The 23,764-nt window shown below is 45.1% G+C and overlaps 1 protein-coding gene across 3 annotated transcripts in view; it reads left to right on the top strand.

Annotated features, from left to right (window-relative positions):
• Window positions 1–23,764, top strand: part of rnf24 (ring finger protein 24) — a 62,528-nt gene that overhangs the window by 35,187 nt on the left and 3,577 nt on the right. For 2 of the 3 annotated variants that reach the window (XM_024436721.2, XM_024436720.2), the window contains exons 3-5: window positions 6,043–6,085; window positions 6,622–6,663; window positions 18,493–18,572. In XM_024436721.2, the coding sequence (XP_024292489.1) occupies window positions 6,043–6,085; window positions 6,622–6,663; window positions 18,493–18,572 (165 nt within the window). Of the gene's footprint in view, window positions 1–1,253; window positions 1,306–6,042; window positions 6,086–6,621; window positions 6,664–18,492; window positions 18,573–23,764 lie in introns of those variants that run through there. The other variant, XM_042329773.1, reaches the window with a different exon arrangement.

Below are 23,764 nucleotides of genomic sequence, written 5' to 3'. Positions count from 1 at the left end.
GGTAAGTGTGTTTCTGCTTTTGTTTCAATGTTTCAAGACAAACTATGAAATTGATGCAGTGTCACGTTAAAATTCAAGGAGGAAAAAGAAAAGGGGGAAAAAGGTGGTCTGATTTAACCAATTAATTTGGTAAGATGTTGTCTTTGTCCCAAATGGCACCCTATTCCCTATATAGTGCACTACTTTTGAGCAGGGTCCTATGGGTCCTGGTCAAAAGTAATGCACTGTGTAGGGAATAGGATTGCCATTTGGGACGTCGGCAGTTTTTACTCTGAAAGGCTTCTAAAGATGCGGTCTCCCTTTCTAACACCTGTGGCCCCCACAGTTCCCTAAATCACAATAACCACCCACCCAACCAACCAACCACAAACACCACATGGCCTCACTGGATAGGCTACTTTTCCCATGTATCTTTTAACAACACAAACAGTTTGATTAGCCTTGACCAAGTTTAATTTCCTTTAGAGACAGATTGATGAAACACTGAGCCCGGTCTTAACTTTAGCCCCCTTCACAGAGGCTCCAGTGTGAAGTTTACCCTAGATACAGATCTAGGATCAGCTTCCCCCAATCCTAACCTTAACCATTAGTGGGGGAAATGCAAAACTACCCATAGACGCTCATCTTGCGTCAACTTCACCCTACTCCTCACACCCAGTCCACAGATGACCCTCTAAAACTGGACAAATACGGGACGAGGAGAAGGGAACGAGGCCAGTCGGGCTCTGGAGCGGACGTGCGAGCGCTCGCTCTCCCGGTGTGGCCCAAGCAAACACAGCTCGGACAGGTTGACGTGAGGCTGAACGTCACAGCTAGACTCGACTCCCTCTTGGTTAGTCCAGAAGTTCACACACATGCGTGAAATAAGCCTGTGGCTGGCGACACATACATGCATACATAAATGCATACTACATATATACACACACAGAGCAGTGTTTATCTTGCCCATTTCTGTTTTAGAAGTCAGTTACATTATTTTAGTATAGGAGTCCATGGAAAGATCACATTCTTAAAAACCATGTGGCCCTTCTGTGGGCCCCTGTACTAAATGTTACCGACACTTTAAACTCGCCCCCCCCTCACTACCATGCTAACAGGGCCACTCATCAAATCACCCCCTGCCCCTCACCTCTGACAACCCCTCACCTCTGACCTCTGACCCTTGCCCAATGGGAGTCTCTGCACCTTTACCCGCTGCTCTCTTTCAGAAGGTGTCAGTCTCTCTCCTAGAACTGTGCTGCTGTGTGTTACAGATCCCTCAGCCTCTCGCTCTGCTCCGAGAGGTTAAGGTTACTAGTAACAGAGGTAAATCTTCAACACCTATGTATCTCAATCTCTTTATCTTTTTCTCCCTCTTTTTTATACACTGAGTGTACAAAACATTAGGAACACCTTCCTAATATTGAGTTGCACCCCCTTTTGCCCTCAGAACAGCCTCAATATGTTGGGGCATGGACTACAAGGTGTTAAGCGTTCCACAGGGATGCTGGCCCACGTTGACTCCAATGCTTCCTTAAGTTGTGTCTAGTTGGCTGGATGTCCTTTGGGCGGTGGATGATTCTTGATAGACAAGGGAAACTGTTGAGCGTGAAAAACCCAGCAGTGTAGCAGTTCTTGACACACTCAAGCTGGTGTGCCTGGCACCTCCTACCAAACCCTGTTCAAAGGCACTTACATCTTTTGTCTTGCCCATTCACCTTTTGATTGGCACACACAATCCATGTCTCAATTGTCTCGAGGCTTAAAATTCCTTCTTTAACCTGTGTGACATCCATAAGGGAATAATGGCTTTTACTTGGATTCACCTGATCAGTCTGTCATGGAAAGAGCAGGTGTTCCTAATGTTTTGTACGCTCTGTGTATATCCCTCCTACTGTCTTTCGATTCTGTTTTTCATTGAACATGTTTTATTTTTGTCCATTGATTTGTGCTAAATTGAATGACTGGTGTATGATCATACAAACCGACCACTGGTGTTATCTATGATATTCCTTTTTGCTTCAGGTGATGGGAAAATGTGTGAATGGGAGTTACCAAAATAGTTATTTGTTTATAAATGTCTGTTAATATCCAAGCTTGTGTAATGTTCATGCACTACGTATATTGACTGTTCATAGTAAAAATGTTCACAGGGTGCTGTGTGTGTGTGTGTGTGTATATACTCACTGTTTTCGTAATATTTGTGGATCTATTTAGATTGCTTTGTGCTTGTCAGCTAGGTGTCATTTTCCATTCACACACACACACACTTTTCAAAGGGTTATTTATCTTAAGAATGTGGACTTGAACTTCCTTCCCTATGCTTGGCTGCCTCTCTCTTGAGTTGACCTAAACACTCCTCTCCCATTTTGTTAACATTTTCAAGCCCTCTTAAAGGGCTTTAGCTGCCCCACTAAAGGTTAATGTGCCCAGTTGTTTCCTTTCCTTGTCTTCTATCCCCTTGATCACTGATCTAAGAGGACTTTAAAGGTGAAAACAAAAATGTCTGAGCCCTATCCAATCCTATCACCCATCGTTGCTTGTTGAAGGTCCAGGCTGCATCACATCCGGCCATGATTGGGAGTCCCATAGGGTGGTGCACAATTGGCCAAGCAGCATCCAGGTTTGGCCGGGGTAGGTCATCACTGTAAATAAGAATTTGATCTTAACGGACTTGCCTAGTTAAATAAAATAAAAGGTCAACGGAAGAAGATCAAGAAAGGAAGCTGTTTTATTGAGATACTGTGGGGAGAACAAGTATTTGATACACTGCAGGTTTTCCTACTTACAAAGCATGTAGAGGTCTGTAATCTAAAACAAAAATCCAGAAAATCACATTGTATGATTTTTAAGTAATTAATTTGCATTTTATTGCATGCCATAAGTATTTGATACATCAGAAAAGCAGAACTTAATATTTGGTACAGAAACCTTTGTTTTCAATTACAGAGATCATACGTTTCCTGTAGTTCTTGACCAGGTTTGCACACACTGCAGCAGGGATTTTGGCCCACTCTTCCATACAGACCTTCTCCAGATCCTTCAGGTTTCGGGGCTGTCGCTGGGCAATACGGACTTTAAGGTCCCTCCAAAGATTTTCTATTGGGTTCAGGTCTGGAGACTGGCTAGGCCACTCCAGGACCTCGAGATGCTTCTTACAGAGCCACTCCTTAGTTGCCCTGGCTGTGTTTCGGGTCATTGTCATGCTGGAAGACCCAGCCACGACCCATCTTCAATGCTCTTACTGAGGGAAGGAGGTTGTTGGCCAAGATCTCGCGATACATGGCCGCATCCATCCTCCCCTCAATACGGTGCAGTCGTCCTGTCCCCTGTCCCCTAATGTTTCCACCTCCATGCTTCACGGTTGGGATGGTGTTCTTGGGGTTGTACTCATCCTTCTTCTTCCTCCAAACACGGCGAGTGGAGTTTAGACCAAAAAGCTCTATTTTCGTCTCATCAGACCACAGGACCTTCTCCGAATTCCTCCTCTGGATCATCCAGATGTTCATTGGCAAACCTCAGACGGGCCTGGACATGCGTTGTCTTGAGCAGGGGGACCTTGCGTGCGCTGCAGGATTTGAATCCATGACGGCGTAGTGTGTTTCTAATGGTTTTCTTTGAGACTGTGGTCCCAGCTCTCTTCAGGTCATTGACCAGGTCCTGCCGTGTAGTTCTGGGCTGATCCCTCACCTTCCTCATGATCATTGATGCCCCACGAGGTGAGATCTTGCATGGAGCACCAGACCGAGGGTGATTGACCATCTTGAACTTCTTCCATTTTCTAATAATTGCGCCAACAGTTGTTGCCTTCTCACCAAGCTGCTTGCCTATTGTCCTGTAGCCCATCCCAGCCTTGTGCAGATCTACAATTTTATCCCTGATTTCCTTACACAGCTCCCTGGTCTTGGCCATTGTGGAGAGGTTGGAGTCTGTTTGATTGTGTGTGGACAGGTGTCTTTTATACAGGTAACGAGTTCAAACAGGTGCAGTTAATACAGGTAATGAGTGGAGAACAGGAGGGATTCTTAAAGAAAAACGAACAGGTCTGTGAGAGGCGGAATTCTTACTGGTTGGTAGGTGATCAAATACTTATGCAATAAAATGCAAATTAATTAATTACAGACCTCTACATGCAAATACTTGTTCTCCCCACTGTATGTACCGTAGTAAAGTAAAGCTCCCATTTCTCCCCCACAAATGACCCATCAGTCTCTCCTATTTAGCCTAGTCAGCAGTAACGAAGGCCACTACGATAAAGTCAGGAGCTCTGGTTGGTTAGGCACTCTCACGTGGAAAGCATCCCTACTGCATTCAAACGAATGACTGTGATAAAACCACATATTCTGCTGGCAGAAACCATCTGTGGGGGGTGCTGAAGAGTTACTAATGTAACAGGGATGATTGGTTTAAAGAAGATGTATCCTATGCTATAACCACCTCAAGCTGTCAGTTGTGGTATTATTATTATTATTATTATTATTATTATTTATTTTTTACGCTTTAGAGAGAAAGTATTAGTCTCTTGATCTGGCGGACATTTTGTCTAAGCAGTCCAGTTCAGGCCAGACCATTCGTCATTCAGTACTGGGGTAGGCCCACATTAAATTGAGTTGTGTGGAATTCCCACCTAGTTGTGGCAGAGGAGCTGTACCACAGCGCGACTGCTGACCAGTGCTGCGTCAGTCGTCACAAGGTCGTGGGTGGGAAGTGAGTTATGTTTTGGTTTGGTGGGAGTCAGTGGGGGATGTGTAACAGTGTCATCAGGGTCAGATGCAGCCAAAGCAATTGGGGTTCAATGTCACAGGTACATAGCTGTGAGATGGGTGTGATATCACATAGGATGCAGCCCAAATGACACCCTATTCCCTATATATAGTGCACTACTTTGGACAAGAGCACATGGGGGAATAGGGTGCCATTTGGGAAACACATATTATGAAATAAAATGGGTCTGTGGGCAGAACCGGTGCCCTGCCCGACCTCGGGTCATTTCATTATTGACCATAAGATAGCAGATCCAATCCTTTTCGAAAGCGATTTTGAAATGCCAAGTGGAACCACTTACGATGACAGACAGAATTTACTGTGTGTGTGTGTATAAAGACTAAATAGGGAAAGGCCTGGATTCAATTCCGTGGTTATTACAATGACCATAGCTTTTATCTTCCATCAACTCATCTGGATTGATTTATGACTTCAAAACTAAAGATTTAAAAAAACCTGAAGGTTAAGAATCCAGGCTGCCATAGTCAAAATATTGTGCAGGGGTGAGTTTCCTGAAAGTTTCGTAGCACTAAAATCATTTTTAATCCAATGTAGACCAGACTAGTTGAAAACTGCAGCACTGTCATCAATGTCTGTTTCTACCAGGGGTGGAAAAAGTACCCAATTGTCATACTTTAGTAAAAGTGAAAGTCACCTTGAGTAAAAGTATTTGTTTTTAAATCTACTTAAGTATCAAAAGTAAACGTATAAATCATTTCAAATTCCTTATATTAAGCAAACTAGGCGGCACGATTTTCTTTTTTAAAATATATGGATAGCCGGGGCACACTTCAAGTCAGACATAATTTACAAAGGATGACCAGTGTGTGAATTCGACCATTTCCCTGTGTCCTGCTAAGCATTCGAGTAGTAACGAGTACTTTTGGGTGTCAGGGAAAATGTAAGGAGCAAAAAGGACACTATTTTCTTTAGGAATGTAGTGGAGTAAAAGTAAGTTGTCAAAAATATAAATAGTAAAGGTACAGATACCTCCAAAAAACCTACTTAAGTAGTACTTTAAAGTATTTTTACTTAAGGACTTTACACCACTGGTTTCTACAGCATCTAAACAGTTGAATTTGACTTGCTTTTATTTCAGTGCTGGAGATTTGAATGGAAATTGTTAAATCAACTATGCTTTTCTGCCCTGAATGCTCTCTATCTATGCAGTTGCTCACTTCCTGTTTCAGGGTCTATTGACTTGTCACGATCTGAATGTACAGTGAGTGCAACTGGCGAGTTGTAGAGGCTCCTTTACTAATTGAAGAGATGCTGTGTTTCTCTGCGTTGTCCTTGCAGGTTAAGGCACCAGGCGCACAAGGAGCTGTATGCATACAAACAAGTAAGAGGCCCGTCGTCTACACACACACAAAATACTATGAACATGGTTTATTTTTCTCACAGTATGTCACTGTAGTCTATAAATCCTCTGTTGCTGAATATACACATTATATAATATACACCCATAATATACATGCTGTAGAAGGCAACTAAGCCGGATGGTGGTTTATTTTGGGCTACTTTCAGTGGAAGTGGGGGACTCTCCCTTTTTAAATATACGGCCGGTTTTAGCTAGCCAGGCCTGGTCAGCAGGGCTGTTGTGACTAGCTAATCCGTACCCGTTCCTAACATGCCACGTAAATTCTCCTAACCTACCACGAAAAAGTCAGGATTTTGTTGACGTGCCTTTAATCCCTTGGAGCGGTGAGGGCTTGGGCCTGAGCCACACAGGACCATAACTTCTAGTCACCATTCTTCTAATACAAAAAAATAAATAATTGTATTGGATTCACTTCTGGATGTTTTCTTTGAGAAAAAGTGTGTTTATGTTGCCAGTTCTAATTGTATGCCTTTTTAAAATTTTAATTTCCCCCTCAGGTTATACAGAAGGAAAAGGTCAAAGAGCTAAATTTGCATGAGGTAAGCGCTTACATTTTTTTCTTGTTCTATTGTCTTGATACTGTATCTCATGGTTACATGGACTTTGAGTTGATGGTGTGTGTTGAAACGTTCATTGGACAGGACAGTGACATTCTGTAATACAACTGACAAGCTTAGCTGATGTACTTCCCGAATGTAACCTATCAGTAACTGGTTGTTGTACTGAACTTTAGATCTCTCAAACACAACATTTCAGACAGGAAACGCCATGTAACCATTATTTAGAAAAAGATTGCAATATGTTAGGCTCTGCTCCTTCGAGGGAACACCAACCCTATCTCACTGCCAGAGAGTGTATCATGTTAAAGCTGTAATATGTCACTTTTTGGGTGACCCCGACCAAATTCACATGGAAATAAGAGTTATAGATCTGTCACTCATTGAAAACAAATCTAAGAAGCTGTAGATATGTTCTATGTGAGCTATTTCCATGCTTCCCGTTCTTAAGTTTCGTTTTTGCGTCTTTTGGTTTTGTACACCAGCTTCAAACAGCTGAAAATAAATGTTTTTGGTTATGGGAAATCTATTTCACAGTGATTCAGATGGTACAATGATTCTCTACACTATACTTGCTTGTTTTGTCACACAAACTGAAATTAGGCAAACTCTTTGAATTTTTGCAACCAGGATATGGCGGAGCGATTTTTGCATAGTGCACCTTTAAGATCCTAATAATTACAGGCAGTGAACAACAAAAATGCAACCGCAAACGATCGAGTAACCAACAGCAGTAGAGAATGTGAGTAAAACTGATCAGCTTAAATATACCACCATATTAAGGTAGGAAGTGTTTGTGGAATATAATTGGTACGACGTCAGCTGATGCATATACTCTGGTTTCCTGTCTGAACCGGCTGCGCTTGATAAACTGTAAAGTCGCCGTTGGTCTGGTATTCACATTGATTGGTTTGTTGTTTACTGCGGTGTTACTGAATATGGGTCCCATGACATACATTTAGGCTGCTTATTTATTTAGAAACGTGTGATCTTGATGAAGCAGATTTATCAATGTCGCCTGTAGCGAACTGGTTGTTCAATAGCCACAACCTCCCTTAGGGTTCTCTTGAAAAAATAGATTTGTATCTCAACTAGACTAACCTGTTTAAATCCCCCAAAATACATGAAATAACATTTTGTTTAAATAGCGAGGGAACCCAGTTATGCAAAATGGACCTGTCGAGACAGTCAGTAGACTGTCGTTGTGTCTCATGTTTAGGGTATCCATGTCAGAAGAGGCACGTTGTGTGTGTCTGCGCGTGCATCCTGTCCTCTCTCATTATGCCTGTCTGCACTGTCTCTGGAGCTTGTTACAGTCCATCTGTTGCGTCGGACAATGTGGTTAGAAGTCATAGCCCAGCTGTACAGCTAGCAGCGTTCGCCCCTTTTCCGCCGATCCCCTTTCATAGCCTCAGCCCTGACCCTACTAGCCTCTCGCTAGCCCCCGCTACTCCCTTTAGCACGCTCATGCTAATGAAAAGGCTAGCGCTGGCACCCGCGTGTAAGGAGCGAAAATGCTACGTCGCTAACCAACCGGCTCACCGGCAGGGCAGGAATTTCCCACCGTGCAGAGCTCTAGTTATGTAGCCATTATTGAGTCATTCAATGTCATTAAAAGTGGGAGAGCGTGTGTGTGTGTAATTCTTGGACAGCCAAATTGTTATGTATTGCTGAGAAACAATAACACTCACCAACGCTGGCCGGGGGAAATGACCCATTTTATTGAAAGGGCCCTGTCCAAATGAAAATGTTTTGGAAAAAGTGTATAGATTGCGCCTCTTGCAGCTGTATACATCTAACCTCCATTTGACACAGAGCATGGCTACAACAGCTGTGAATAATACGTTCATTTTATCCAGCTGAACATAGGTCTACACACACAACGGTACATCACGTCGTGTCCTTGGCTGTTTACGATGGACGGGGGTTATATTGTGTGAGGAAGCGCAGCAGCTCAATATTGTGGCAGTTCAGTATTAGTGTCCTTGATAGTACTCAGCCAATGGGCATAACACCCTATCAGATAGTGACGCTGCACTGTACAGCCGCAGCGATGTACCATTCAAAGAACATTGAACATTAGAAGCCAGTCTCTAACATTCAAAGAACAATTCAAGGAACATTTTATGCCTAAACCGTGTGACAAAGGCTAATCAAAATGTAGGACTATTGTATGTGGCTGAGTGTTGACATTAGCCAGCTTTGACTTTCGCTTCAATAAGCTCTCAGCTCTGTTTGTCTTGCAGCATTTTTACATGCGATCCTTCCCATAGCAAACAGAGGCCTACTTTTTGAATTAATCAGCCATTATCGTTTTGATAAGATAAGCCTAACTCTGGCTTTGCGTCACAAAGGGCACCCTATTTCCTACATAGTGCACTACTTTTGTTCAGAGCCCTATGGGGACACAGACAAGGTCTATGTTCACAGCACTACTGATAATATCAGGAGCTTGAATTAAATACCATTACAGGGGCATGGTTTGGTAGGAGCAGCAATGCTCCCTGTTTGCCAATAATTGCCTATAGATTGTTTTTCAGTTTGAACACGCGCGCACACACTGCTTTTTATGCGCTTCGTAATGGACATTTGTGGTGACCAGGGGACTGTGGCCCTCAACAGTAGTTTTGAATGGGCCACTGGGGGTGATCCACTGTCCCCATTCAGGTCCCCATTGCGCCCCCTCACTGTCCCCACATTGTCTCCATCAACTCAAAAGCTCTTTGTCCCCGGTTGTTTCATTCCAGAAATGTCTCCGCTTCAACAGTTCAAATCGACCCTTGGTTGACCCTTCACTTTTGCCTAGTTTCCTTGCCATGCTGCTCTCTCTTCAGGATAGAGAGGAGGCAACTGGTCATCTGGTTCAGTTCAGTGCAGTTGTAGAGGGGAGGAGGGCAACTTGTCAGGAATGAGATGCAGCCCATCTCTCCTCTAACTCAGTGCAGTTGTACTCAGAATGGAAAACCCCCACTCGCCTCAGCCTGGGTCTCTGGTGACCCCATTTCCTGCCCAAGGTAGAGCTGCTTACCCTAACCCATAGTTAGCCTGCCTGGGGACGCACACACTGACCAGTACACATTCTGATATACACACATGCACCTCACGTACAATATCCACTTAACAAACTGCTCATTAAGCCAAAGGGTTTTTCCAGGGTTTCTTAAGTGGCTACGTGGGATTAGAACTACGCAGAACGGTACAAGGAGAACTTGATTGTTTGGTTTAATAGGAATTGTATCTCACAAACTAGCCTGAACCAGTGCAAGAGAGACGTTTTTTGCTGATCTTGGGTCATTTTCTCGACTAATGGTTAAGTATAGGATTGGGGAGGGGAAACTAGATCTGTACCTAGGGGAAACTTCAGACAGAACACAAGCCATGCAACGTTTAGGTGGAACGGTAATAGTAGAGCCAGACTGAATAAATTAATTTGCTGTCGTTCATTTTCATGAGGCCGTTGGCATTTTGAGCAGAGCGGTTGCTTTTCAATCAGACACAGGCCGTCTGGCTTTGTTTTAAATGCTAGCTTTGTGGACAGTAGTCTGTGTTGCGGGTTGTTGCTCAGTTTTACGAGAGCAACAAGGCAAGTGCTTATTTAAGCTGGGATGTGGACCAAGATGAGCAATGGGTGGCCAGATGTCAGGGCCAGTATTCATAAAGCGTGCTGAGCTAGGATCAGGTCCCCTCTAATCTCTCTTGGACAGATCTACGTAAACACAACTGGTACTGTAGAGTCTGTCGGGACTGAACGGGATGCGTAGGATAACGAGCAGCGGTTATTTGGAGAAAAAAAATCGTGTTTTTGCAGGTGTTGGTCTTTTGAATTTCGGAATGGGAGGGGACTTTCGCCCATAACTTACAAAGAGAGAAGGTGGAGCTCCTCGTTCTAGCATTTCTTGATCCCTTCTCTTATGTATGGACCCAGAACTTAATCGAGCAGCTGACCATTTAAGCAATATTTCAGTTCAGTTAACCGATCAGGTTCCCTCTGTCCATATATTTGTATTCATTATGGTCTAAAAGGCAAACCTGATACTAGATCAGCACTCCTACTGAGACGCTTTATCGATATGGGCTGAGCTGGAAGCAGAAGTAAAAGAGACACTAAATAGCCTAGTACTTATTGTTACTGTATAACTACTGTACATCTTGTATCAAAAGCGACAACTTGTTTACGATGCGATGGAGTTTATTTTAACATAGCAGTTACATAGCATCAGATAGTTTGATGACCTCGTGGGTGCTGAGTCTATCGTGAGTGCTCTTTCTCCCTTTCCCCCTCAATCTCGCCCCCCCTCTCTCCTTGAGTGGAGTGACCATTTTTTTTTCATAAAAATGTTTTCCGGTGGTTGGAGTGGTCGGGATTTTTTTCCCCACGGCGACAGCGATAAAGAGAGCGAGAGATCAGGAGTCTCATAAATAGTCATGTGATTGCCGCTATCTCCAGTGTCCCTATGTCCTGAATAGAGGGCGACCGATTAATCGGAATGGCCGATTTTAATTAGGGCCGATTTTTCAGGTTTTCATAATAATCGGCATTTTGGGACACCGATTATTGCCGATTTACATTGCACTCTGTGAGGAGACTGTGTGGCAGGCTGACTACCTGTTATGCGAATCCAGCAAGGAGCCAAGGTAAGGTGCTAGCTAGCATTAAACGTATCTTATAAAAAAACAATCAATCTTAACATAATCACTAGTTAACTACACATGGTTGATGATATTACTAGTTTTTCTAGCTTGTCCTGCTTTGCATATAATCGATCCGATGCCTGTTAATTTATCAATGAATCATAGCCTACTTCGCCAAACGGGTGATTTAACAAGCGCATTCGCGAAAAAAGCACTTTCGTTGCACCAATGTGTACCTAACCATAAACATCAATGCCTTTCTTAAAATCAATACACAAGTAATTTTTTTAAAAACCTGCATATTTAGTTAAAATTGCCTGCTAACATGAATTTATTTTAACTAGGTGAATTGTCACTTCTCTTGCATTCTGTGCAACAGAGTCAGGGTATATGCAGCAGTTTGGGCCACCTGGCTCGTTGCGAACTGTGTAAAGACTATTTATTCCTAACACAGACAGCCAACTTCGCCAAACGGGGGATGATTTAACGAAAGCACATTTGCAAGCAAAAGCACAATCGTTACACAAATGTACCTAACCATAAACATCAATGCCTTTCTTAAAATCAATACACAGAAGTATATTTTATTAAACAAAGTTAGCAGGCAATATTAAACTAGGGAAATTGTGCCACTTATCTTGCGTTCATTGCACGCAGAGTCAGGGTATATGCAACAGTTTGGGCCGCCTGGCTCGTTGCGAACTAATTTGCCAGAATTTTACGTAATTATGACATAACATTGAAGGTTGTGCAATGTAACAAGAATATTTATGCCACCCGTTCTATAAAATATGGAACGGTTCCGTATTTCACTGAAAGAATAAACTGTTTTGTTTTCAAAATGATAGTTTCCGGATTTGACCATATTAATGATCTAACGCTCGTATTTCTGTGTGTTATGTTATAATTAAGTATATGATTTCATATTTGATAGAGCAGTCTGACTGAGCGGTGGTAGGCAGCTGCAAGCTTGTAAGCATTCATTCAAACAACACTTTTGTGCATTTGCCAGCAGCTCTTCGATGTGCTTCAAGCATTGAGCTGTTTATGACTTCAAGCCTGTCAACTCCTGAGATTAGTTAGCGGGGTGCGTGCTAATAGCGTTTCAATCGGTGACGTCACTCGCTCTGAGACCTTGAAGTAGTTGTTCCCCTTGTACTGCAAGGGCCACGGCTTTTGTGGAGTGATGGGTAACAATGCTTCGAGGGTGGCTGTTGTCGATGTGTTCCTGGTTCGAGCCCAGGTAGGAGCGAGGAGACGGACGGAAGCTATACTGTTACACTGGCAATACTGAAGTGCTTATAAGAACATCCAATAGTCAAAGGGATATGAAATACAAATGGTATAGAGAGAGTCCTATAATTACTATAACAACTACAACCTAAAACGTCTTACCTGGGAATATTGAAGACTCATGTTAAAAGGAACCACCAGCTTTCATATGTTCTCATGTTCTGAGCAAGGAACTTAAACATTAGCTTTTTTACATGGCACATACTGCATTTTTACTTAATTCTCCAACACTTTGTTTTTGCATTATTTAAACCAAATTGAACATGTTTGATTTATTTATTTGAGGCTAAATTGATTTATTATATTAAGTTAAACTGAAAGTGTTAATTCAGTATTGTAGTAATTGTCCTTATTACAAATAAATAAACAAACATTTAAATTGACCGATTTTAATCGGTGGCAGCTTTTTTTGGTCCTCCAATAATCGGTATCGGCGTTGAAAAATCATAATCGGTCGACCTCTGCTGGGTGGAGATGGTACATGGCCATTAAGGCCAGGTTGTTCTTCAAGATGTTCAAACGTTCATAGATGACCATCAGGGTCATTCAGAGGTCGAGACAGCAGGTGCAGGGGAGAGAGACCGTCAAAAACAGCAGGTCCCGGGACAAGGTTGCACATCCGGTGAACAGATCAGGGTTCCAAAGCCGCAGGCAGAACAGTTGAAACTGGAGCAGCAGCAGGACCAGGTGGACTGTGGACAGCCAGGAGTCATCAGGCCAGGTCGTCCTGAGGCATGGTCCTAGGGCTCAGATCCTTTGGGAGGGGGGGAATAACACTATGCTAACTTTAACTGTATGTAGGCAGGCTCCTTACACTATTTTCAGTGCAGGTTGCTCTTGTAACCCTGGCTACACCCAAAGAGACTGCATTCCAGAGCTGAGCACAGCAGCACACTAATTTATTCTAGTGATAGTAATACATCTACATGCCCTCGTACACTCACACACGCTGTGAGATCTGGGTGTGTGCTGTACTGAGCCCAGGAGGAGCTGGTGCTGAGATGTGCTCTTTGGTCCATATCGTGCACACAACTGTCAGATTTATTGCACTGCTCATCTACATGATCTAACGCTCACTTGCATAGATACCACACACACACACAGGAGGTGGTGGTGCTGAGACGTGCAGTTTTGGGCCGTATGGAACATCACGCCTCTCCTCCCATTAGTGTACCAACATAGTTAAAGAACGGACACCGTCGATCTAGTGAATGAGAAGGAGCCAGGGTTTAGTGTTCAAATGGAGCTCAACAGAGAGGATGGCGTCTTGTCTCGAACTATACCCTAGACTAGAGAGAAACCTTAGCGGGCTACCTCTTTTCATCCCCAGCCCCAAGCTAGTCTGTTTTTAAAAGGGGGGAGAAGTATGCCTTTTGTCCTTGAAGTGTAGCACTCCAAAGTAGGTCCTGCCACGACGTAATACTGTAGCCAAATGGCTGCAGGTAAAAAGATGGGCACATAGGATTTGTGGCAAGCGTGTCCTCTATAAAACTCTATTTGCAAAGATGTGCCCTCTATCCAACTCTAACAGCACTAGCAGTTCTTCTGTATTGAGGGAATGTTACACGCATCCTTGAATTTGACCTAGTAATTTGCGTCACTGTGTAGTGAGCCTCCTGGGCCGTTGTCCCAAGACAAGATGTCATGCATTGTACTGATATGGATTGAAAGTACCCTTGGATATAGTGACGCACTTAATGATGCAGTGGTAATGTTCCGATTTCAATGTCTGGGCTACAACATTACTAGCTTTGTCTGATTAGAGCTGGAGTTACAAGGATGATTCACCATGAACGTTGTGGAACCACCACTGGCAGTAATGTATACACACACAATAGTGCCGATAGGTCAGTGAATGGGGTGTGTGTACAGCAGCACTGGCAAGCTAGTGAGGTAGATGAGCTCTATCCAGTCTGCCGGTCTCCATCCTGCCTCTGTCAGCAGCGTTGTCTTGTACCTTCTCCATTGTGTCCACAGACAGACACACACACACACTCCGATCTCCCAGTCCACACAGTCCTATTGTGACAGTGGGTTAAATGCTTCATTACAGAACGCGACACACACACAAGCCACACTCTTCTTCTCGCCACCCACACAGAAAACAATTGTGACAGTAGGGCTAGTGCTTCATCAGGCAGCCATAAACGCACTACCTCAGCCTCTCTAGCTCCCAGTCATTGTCAACACATTGTCACACACACCAACCACTGCCTCTCAGCACGCTGTTCAATCGAGCATGCACTGCTGTAGAAACAGGCTGCGTCCCAAATGGCACCCTATTCCCTCCTCAGTGCACTACTTTTGACCAGGGTCCATGAGGCTCTAGTCAAATGTAGTGCACTATATAGGGTGCCATGAGACTGATGCATAGCCTAATTTCTCCTGAATGCTTACAGGTTTTCCGAATAAGGCCTGTGTACGCGCACTGCGCATACAGTAGTTTTTGTAAACAACGATCCCTGCATCAATATTGCTAAAGCAGGATTAATTGAATCCAGCCCTCCACAAAAAGTGACTTTAAATACCCAGTCAAGTGTCCCTCTCGCTCCATGAGTGGTGTTCTCTTGTCTTACTACACAGCTAGTATTTGCTTCAGCTTGGCCAAACTAGGCTATAGGCCTAACTAAGACCAGTAAAGCTAGTTTATTTGCCGAGCTGCCTGGGCTGGCACCCTCACCCAGCTGGGTCAGACTGGTTTGGGCTGAGGAGACCCCTACCGGATCTAGTTTCAACTGGTTTTTAATGGCTTGTGTAACTTTGAGGGCGCAATCAACATCATCTTTCGTCTGGTTGTGTGTGTGTGTGTGTGTGTGGTGTGTGTATGTGTATGATGCTGGCTATTAGTAGATGTGCGTGCGTCTCAGTGGCGTGTACAGTGTGTAATTTCTGGATTTAGTCAGACGGCTATGATGAATCCATCAAATCAAATCAAATCAAATTTTATTTGTCACATACACATGGTTAGCAGATGTTAATGCGAGTGTAGCGAAATGCTTGTGCTTCTAGTTCCGACAATGCAGTAATAACGAGCAAGTAATCTAACTAACAATTCCAAAAAAAAACTACTGTCTTATACACAGTGTAAGGGGATAAAGAATATGTACATAAGGATATATGAATGAGTGATGGTACAGAGCAGCATAGGCAAGATACAGTAGATGATATCGAGTACAGTATATACATATGAGATAAGTATGTAAACCAAGTGGCATAGTTAAAGTGGCTAGTGATACATGTATTACATAAGGATGCAGTCGATGATATAGAGTACAGTATCAACGTATGCATATGAGATGAACAATGTAGGGTAAGTAACATTATATAAGGTAGCATTGTTTAAAGTGGCTAGTGATATATTTACATAATTTCCCATCAATTCCCATGATTAAAGTGGCTGGAGTAGAGTCAGTGTCATTGACAGTGTGTTGGCAGTAGCCACTCAATGTTAGTGGTGGCTGTTTAACAGTCTGATGGCCTTGAGATAGAAGCTGTTTTTCAGTCTCTCGGTCCCAGCTTTGATGCACCTGTACTGACCTCGCCTTCTGGATGACAGCGGGGTGAACAGGCAGTGGCTCGGGTGGTTGATGTCCTTGATGATCTTTATGGCCTTCCTGTAGCATCGGGTGGTGTAGGTGTCCTGGAGGGCAGGTAGTTTGCCCCCGGTGATGCGTTGTGCAGACCTCACTACCCTCTGGAGAGCCTTACGGTTGAGGGCGGTGCAGTTGCCATACCAGGCGGTGATACAGCCCGCCAGGATGCTCTCGATTGTGCATCTGTAGAAGTTTGTGAGTGCTTTTGGTGACAAGCCGAATTTCTTCAGCCTCCTGAGGTTGAAGAGGCGCTGCTGCGCCTTCCTCACGATGCTGTCTGTGTGAGTGGACCAATTCAGTTTGTCTGTGATGTGTATGCCGAGGAACTTAAAACTTGCTACCCTCTCCACTACTGTTCCATCGATGTGGATGGGGGGTGTTCCCTCTGCTGTTTCCTGAAGTCCACAATCATCTCCTTAGTTTTGTTGACGTTGAGTGTGAGGTTATTTTCCTGACACCACACTCCGAGGGCCCTCACCTCCTCCCTGTAGGCCGTCTCGTCGTTGTTGGTAATCAAGCCTACCACTGTTGTGTCGTCCGCAAACTTGATGATTGAGTTGGAGGCGTGCATGGCCACGCAGTCGTGGGTGAACAGGGAGTACAGGAGGGGGCTCAGAACGCACCCTTGTGGGGCCCCAGTGTTGAGGATCAGCGGGGAGGAGATGTTGTTGCCTACCCTCACCACCTGGGGGCGGCCCGTCAGGAAGTCCAGTACCCAGTTGCACAGGGCGGGGTCGAGACCCAGGGTCTCGAGCTTGATGACGAGCTTGGAGGGTACTATGGTGTTGTGCCCCTCTGTGTGTCCCTCTGTGTCCCTCATGCCCCTCTGTGTGTGTGTGTGTGTGTGTGTGTGTGTGTTACGTAAGTTTAATTTCTACAACCCTCCAGGTACAGAGGCCTTTTCTGTTTCCACTCTCCAGAATGCTCCCTCTATAACATCACAGTTGAATTAAAGCATTCTACTGATTGAGGGAGAGGCTTCTTTCTCCAGCCTGTAGAGTCTTATCTCGAGGTGTGTCACCACTCTTTCTAGGCCTGAGAAATCACATATTGGGGTCTGGCAGGAGAAGTGGTATATCGAGGTGATTGCTTATATCGTCGACATTTCTCTGGGCTTCAGGGACCATAACTCATAAATCATCTAGTAGGAGTGCTGATCTAGGATCAGGTCCCCATGTCCATGTAGTCTTACTCATTATGATTTAAAAGGCCAAACTAACTGATCCTAGATCAGCACTCTGAGACGATTAATGAATATAGGCCCAGCAGTGTAGAAATTATATATCAAGGCGTGTTGACGCTCCCTCCTCTGGCTATGCCCATACATGTTTTAGTTTGAGATACTGACGTCTGTCATCCTTGATGCGTTGCCATAACGGTACATACAAAACCCGCTATCTCGAAGCTACATTCCAGGAAAAGACTGGGTGTGCTTCCTCTATCTGTCATCTTTGAAGTCTTTGTAGATTTGGGAAATGGTGTCGTTGTCAAGTGTTTTAACTAAAAAAATAAAACAAGTCTTAAAATAGGCCCATGAGCACTTCCCTTCAGTGGGTCAAGTCTATTCTGTCGTTTTTTTGGAGGTCAGTTTTGAGTCCATGTTTGATTTTTCCATCTAGAGTCCAACCCATGAGTGATTATTTACCCACAGAGCATGCTTGTTTTTAGTTGCTCAGTTGAGCCGACCGTGGTGGCACCATCGACCGGAGTACAGCAGTTGACCTCTGTGTTCGAACCAACTCAACTTGAGGGTCTGCAGTACTGTTTGAGTGAGCGAGAGGAGAACAGCCCAACTCGCTATGAAATAAGATGCCCAACTCAAACTAATTCTGTGTGCGAAGGAATGTCGCTAAAGCACAATATACAAACTTCCTCAGTCTCTGTTCATGTAGTCTTTTTGTAAAGCTGAAAGACAAGTTACAACCTCGGTGTGTTTCCGTTTGTATATTTGTACTGCTGAACGACAAATGTCCTCGACAAGGATAACGAGGCCTTGCCTGCATCCCAAATAGCATCATATTCCCAACATAGGGCTTTGGCCAAAAGCAGTGCACTATGGGTAGAACACTATATAGGGAATAGGGTGCCGTTTTGGTTGCATCCCTTTTCTACAGGACAGCAGCAGTGGTTGGCTGTTTACGTTCTGTTTTTCCGCCCTGCTTTTCCCTCTCCGTCTTAGTCTCTCTTTCTCTCTCAATCTCTCAATAAACTACAGTAGCTGTGGTTGTTTTGCTGCCTTGCTAACCCTGTCCCCCCCCCGCCCCTGCCCTTCTCTCTCTGTCTGTGTCAACAGATATGTGCGGTGTGCTTGGAGGAGTTCAAACAGAAAGACGAGCTGGGGATTTGCCCGTGCAAACACGCCTTTCACAGGAAGTAAGTACGCCAGAGGACTGGCTGATGCCCCCACACTGTACACAGAGCCTGTGGATGGGGCCTGGCCCAGCTAATCCTAGGCTGTCTTCCAGACTCAGCCCCAGTCTCACAATAAATCAAATCAAATCAAATTTTATTTGTCACATACACATGGTTAGCAGATGTTAATGCGAGTGTAGCGAAATGCTTGTGCTTCTAGTTCCGACAATGCAGTAATAACCAACAAGTAATCTAACTAACAATTCCAAAACTACTGTCTTATACACAGTGTAAGGGGATAAAGAATATGTACATAAGGATATATGAATGAATGATGGTACAGAGCAGCATAGGCAAGATACAGTAGATGATATCGAGTACAGTATATACATATGAGATGAGTATGTAAACAAAGTGGCATAGTTAAAGTGGCTAGTGATACATGTATTACATAAGGATGCAGTCGATGATATAGAGTACAGTGTATACGTATGCATATGAGATGAATAATGTAGGGTAAGTAACATTATATAAGGTAGCATTGTTTAAAGTGGCTAGTGATATATTTACATCATTTCCCATCAATTCCCATTATTAAAGTGGCTGGAGTTGAGTCAGTGTGTTGGCAGCAGCCACTCAATGTTAGTGGTGGCTGTTTAACAGTCTGATGGCCTTGAGATAGAAGCTGTTTTTCAGTCTCTCGGTCCCAGCTTTGATGCACCTGTACTGACCTCGCCTTCTGGATGATAGCGGGGTGAACAGGCAGTGGCTCGGGTGGTTGATGTCCTTGATGATCTTTATGGCCTTCCTGTAACATCGGGTGGTGTAGGTGTCCTGGAGGGCAGGTAGTTTGCCCCCGGTGATGCGTTGTGCAGACCTCACTACCCTCTGGAGAGCCTTACGGTTGAGGGCGGAGCAGTTGCCGTACCAGGCGGTGATACAGCCCGCCAGGATGCTCTCGATTGTGCATCTGTAGAAGTTTGTGAGTGCTTTTGGTGACAAGCCGAATTTCTTCAGCCTCCTGAGGTTGAAGAGGCGCTGCTGCGCCTTCTTCACGATGCTGTCTGTGTGAGTGGACCAATTCAGTTTGTCTGTGATGTGTATGCCGAGGAAATTAAAACTTGCTACCCTCTCCACTACTGTTCCATCGATGTGGATAGGGGGGTGTTCCCTCTGCTGTTTCCTGAAGTCCACAATCATCTCCTTAGTTTTGTTGACGTTGAGTGTGAGGTTATTTTCCTGACACCACACTCCGAGGGCCCTCACCTCCTCCCTGTAGGCCGTCTCGTCGTTGTTGGTAATCAAGCCTACCACTGTTGTGTCGTCCGCAAACTTGATGATTGAGTTGGAGGCGTGCGTGGCCACGCAGTCGTGGGTGAACAGGGAGTACAGGAGAGGGCTCAGAACGCACCCTTGTGGGGCCCCAGTGTTGAGGATCAGCGGGGAGGAGATGTTGTTGCCTACCCTCACCACCTGGGGCGGCCCGTCAGGAAGTCCAGTACCCAGTTGCACAGGGCGGGGTCGAGACCCAGGGTCTCGAGCTTGATGACGAGCTTGGAGGGTACTATGGTGTTGAATGCCGAGCTGTAGTCGATGAACAGCATTCTCACATAGGTATTCCTCTTGTCCAGATGGGTTAGGGCAGTGTGCAGTGTGGTTGAGATTGCATCGTCTGTGGACCTATTTGGGCGGTAAGCAAATTGGAGTGGGTCTAGGGTGTCAGGTAGGGTGGAGGTGATATGGTCCTTGACTAGTCTCTCAAAGCACTTCATGATGACGGATGTGAGTGCTACGGGCGGTAGTCGTTTAGCTCAGTTACCTTAGCTTTCTTGGGAACAGGAACAATGGTGGCCCTCTTGAAGCATGTGGGAACAGCAGACTGGTATAGGGATTGATTGAATATGTCCGTAAACACACCGGCCAGCTGGTCTGCGCATGCTCTGAGGGCGCGGCTGGGGATGCCGTCTGGGCCTGCAGCCTTGCGAGGGTTAACACGTTTAAATGTCTTACTCACCTCGGCTGCAGTGAAGGAGAGACCGCATGTTTTCGTTGCAGGCCGTGTCAGTGGCACTGTATTGTCCTCAAAGCGGGCAAAAAAGTTATTTAGTCTGCCTGGGAGCAAGACATCCTGGTCCGTGACTGGGCTGGATTTCTTCCTGTAGTCCGTGATTGACTGTAGACCCTGCCACATGCCTCTTGTGTCTGAGCCGTTGAATTGAGATTCTACTTTGTCTCTGTACTGACGCTTAGCTTGTTTGATAGCCTTGCCGAGGGAATAGCTGCACTGTTTGTATTCGGTCATGTTACCAGACACCTTGCCCTGATTAAAAGCAGTGGTTCGCGCTTTCAGTTTCACACGAATGCTGCCATCAATCCACGGTTTCTGGTTAGGGAATGTTTTAATCGTTGCTATTGGAACGACATCTTCAACGCACGTTCTAATGAACTCGCACACCGAATCAGCGTATTCGTCAATATTGTTATCTGACGCAATACGAAACATGTCCCAGTCCACGTGATGGAAGCAGTCTTGGAGTGTGGAGTCAGCTTGGTCGGACCAGCGTTGGACAGACCTCAGCGTGGGAGCCTCTTGTTTTAGTTTCTGTCTGTAGGCAGGGATCAACAAAATTGAGTCGTGGTCAGCTTTTCCGAAAGGGGGGCGGGGCAGGGCCTTATATGCGTCGCGGAAGTTAGAGTAACAATGATCCAAGGTCTTTCCACCCCTGGTTGCGCAATCAATATGCTGATAAAATTTAGGGAGACTTGTTTTCAGATTAGCCTTGTTAAAATCCCCAGCTACAATGAATGCAGCCTCCGGATAAATCGTTTCCAGTTTGCAGAGAGTTAAATAAAGTTCGTTCAGAGCCATCGATGTGTCTGCTTGGGGGGGGATATATACGGCTGTGATTATAATCGAAGAGAATTCTCTTGGTAGATAATGCGGTCTACATTTGATTGTGAGGAATTCTAAATCAGGTGAACAGAAGGATTTGAGTTCCTGTATGTTTCTTTCATCACACCATGTCACATTAGCCATAAGGCATACGCCCCCGCCCCTCTTCTTACCAGAAAGATGTTTGTTTCTGTCGGCGTGATGCGTGGAGAAACCCGTTGGCTGCACCGCCTCGGATATCGTCTCTCCAGTGAGCCATGTTTCCGTGAAGCAAAGAACGTTACAGTCTCTGATGTCCCTCTGGAATGCTACCCTTGCTCGGATTTCATCAACCTTGTTGTCAAGAGACTGGACATTGGCAAGAAGAATGCTAGGGAGTGGTGCACAGTGTGCCCGTCTCCGGAGTCTGACCAGAAGACCGCCTCGTTTCCCTCTTTTTCGGAGTCGTTTTTTTGGGTCGCTGCATGGAATCCACTCCGTTGTCCTGTTTGTAAGGCAGAACACAGGATCTGCGTCGCGAAAAACATATTCTTGGTCGTACTGATGGTGAGTTGACGCTGATCTTATATTCAGTAGTTCTTCTCGACTGTATGTAATGAAACCTAAGATGACCTGGGGTACTAATGTAAGAAATAACACGTAAAAAAACAAAAAACTGCATAGTTTCCTAGGAACGCGAAGCGGCCATCTCTGTCGGCGCCGGAAGTAGAGTAAAGTAGAGTAAAATAACATTAAACAGTGCTGTTGAGCGCCATCTAAATAACCCAGTGTAATAGCCACACCCTGTACACAGAGCCCCTTTTCCACCCAAACTGCGGTTCCAAAGGATCACCCAGTTGCACAATAGGTTCTGTTGATGATGAGCTTGTTGGTCAAACTGGACCCAAAATGGTACACAGTCCTTCCCATCCAAACTGTAATTCCAACTCACTCATCCTAGTGTAATTCACACACACTGTACTCAGCCCAGTCGCACAATAACAATAATATTGGTCTGTTGTTGATGAGCTTGAGGGGCAAAGTGGGTCCAAAATGGTGGCCGACCTCTTCACACAATGCGCTTATCATCAACACAGTGATTCCAGGGCACTCTGCCCCAGTTGCACAATAACAGTAACTTCTGTTTCGGGGCAATGTGGATCGGACCCCTCCTCACACCAAGTCAAACATGTTATGATTAGGCTGCAAAAGTGATGGTCCCCTTACTACCATTTCTTCACCGTTATCTACAGTACCCACCCCTCCAAGTAGAGTAACCCGACACACGATAACAGAGAGCGAGACTGAAGAAATCTGTGAAAGTAGAGGGGGGGGTGAATGCGATGAAGAGAGAGAGCGATTACAGGGAAAGGAAACGACCGACCGACCGAGAGCAACCTGGGGCCAAATTACTCCCCCCCCCACCCCGGCATGACAATTTAAATTGGGCTGTTTACGTCGAGTCTTGGCCGAGTTTTTACCACATGTCAGGAGCAGGGGCGGGGCCCACTCAATTACAACACACTGACTTGCATGTCAACACACCACTGATTGTGTGTGGCCCTCTGGGACAGTGCAGAGAACTAGATGATGCTAGAGAGCAGAAGATTTATGAACTACCCCCGCCTCCCTCTGTCCCCCTCATATGCAACCCTCTAGTAGGGGACCGTGAGAAGGAAGCACAGTGGCACAGTCCCTCTCCCCCTTCACTCCTATGTGTGAATCCCTTCCCACCCCTGTGGGACCAGAGTGTACCAAAATAGAACTGCCAGCCCCACTGTAAATAATTCAGTAGCGACGAACACGCCACGCCGCCCCCACCCACTTCTGAGTGATGGGCAAAAGCTCTCGTTTAGCGTCCCAAATGGCACTCTATTCCCTATTTAGTGCAGACGTTTTTGCACCCTGTTCCCTATTTAGTGCACAGTACACCGTGCCATTTGGGACGCGCCCCTAGTCTAGGCTCCATCAACCTACTGTACTGACTCACTCTCTGTTCAGTTAACAATGCATAGCACAGAGCATCCTTATTCAGTAGAGCTGAACACACACATTGGAGAATGACTGAGCTATTTCTAGCTGCTATGCGGAACAGTCTGCCCTGTGGAATAAGCCCCCTGGTCTTCTAGTGCTAGCTCTTTGTGAGCAGTCAGCAATAGATCAGCTGGATGCAGCAGTCAGACCTGAACTGAGAGGGCTAGTGTTTAGATAGACACTAGAAACACACACGTCTAGTTGGTGTCACCCACATTTGCAAGTGATGATTTAAGCCTAGGGGTTAAGGGAGTTGGGTTAGTAACTAAAAGGTTGCTGGTTTGACTCCCTGAGCCGACTAGGTGAA

The sequence above is a fragment of the Oncorhynchus tshawytscha genome, linkage group LG11 (genome assembly GCF_018296145.1).
Source record: "Oncorhynchus tshawytscha isolate Ot180627B linkage group LG11, Otsh_v2.0, whole genome shotgun sequence".
In the NCBI taxonomy this organism is placed as follows: Eukaryota; Metazoa; Chordata; class Actinopteri; order Salmoniformes; family Salmonidae; genus Oncorhynchus; species Oncorhynchus tshawytscha.
This window is presented reverse-complemented; position numbering and strand designations above follow the sequence as displayed.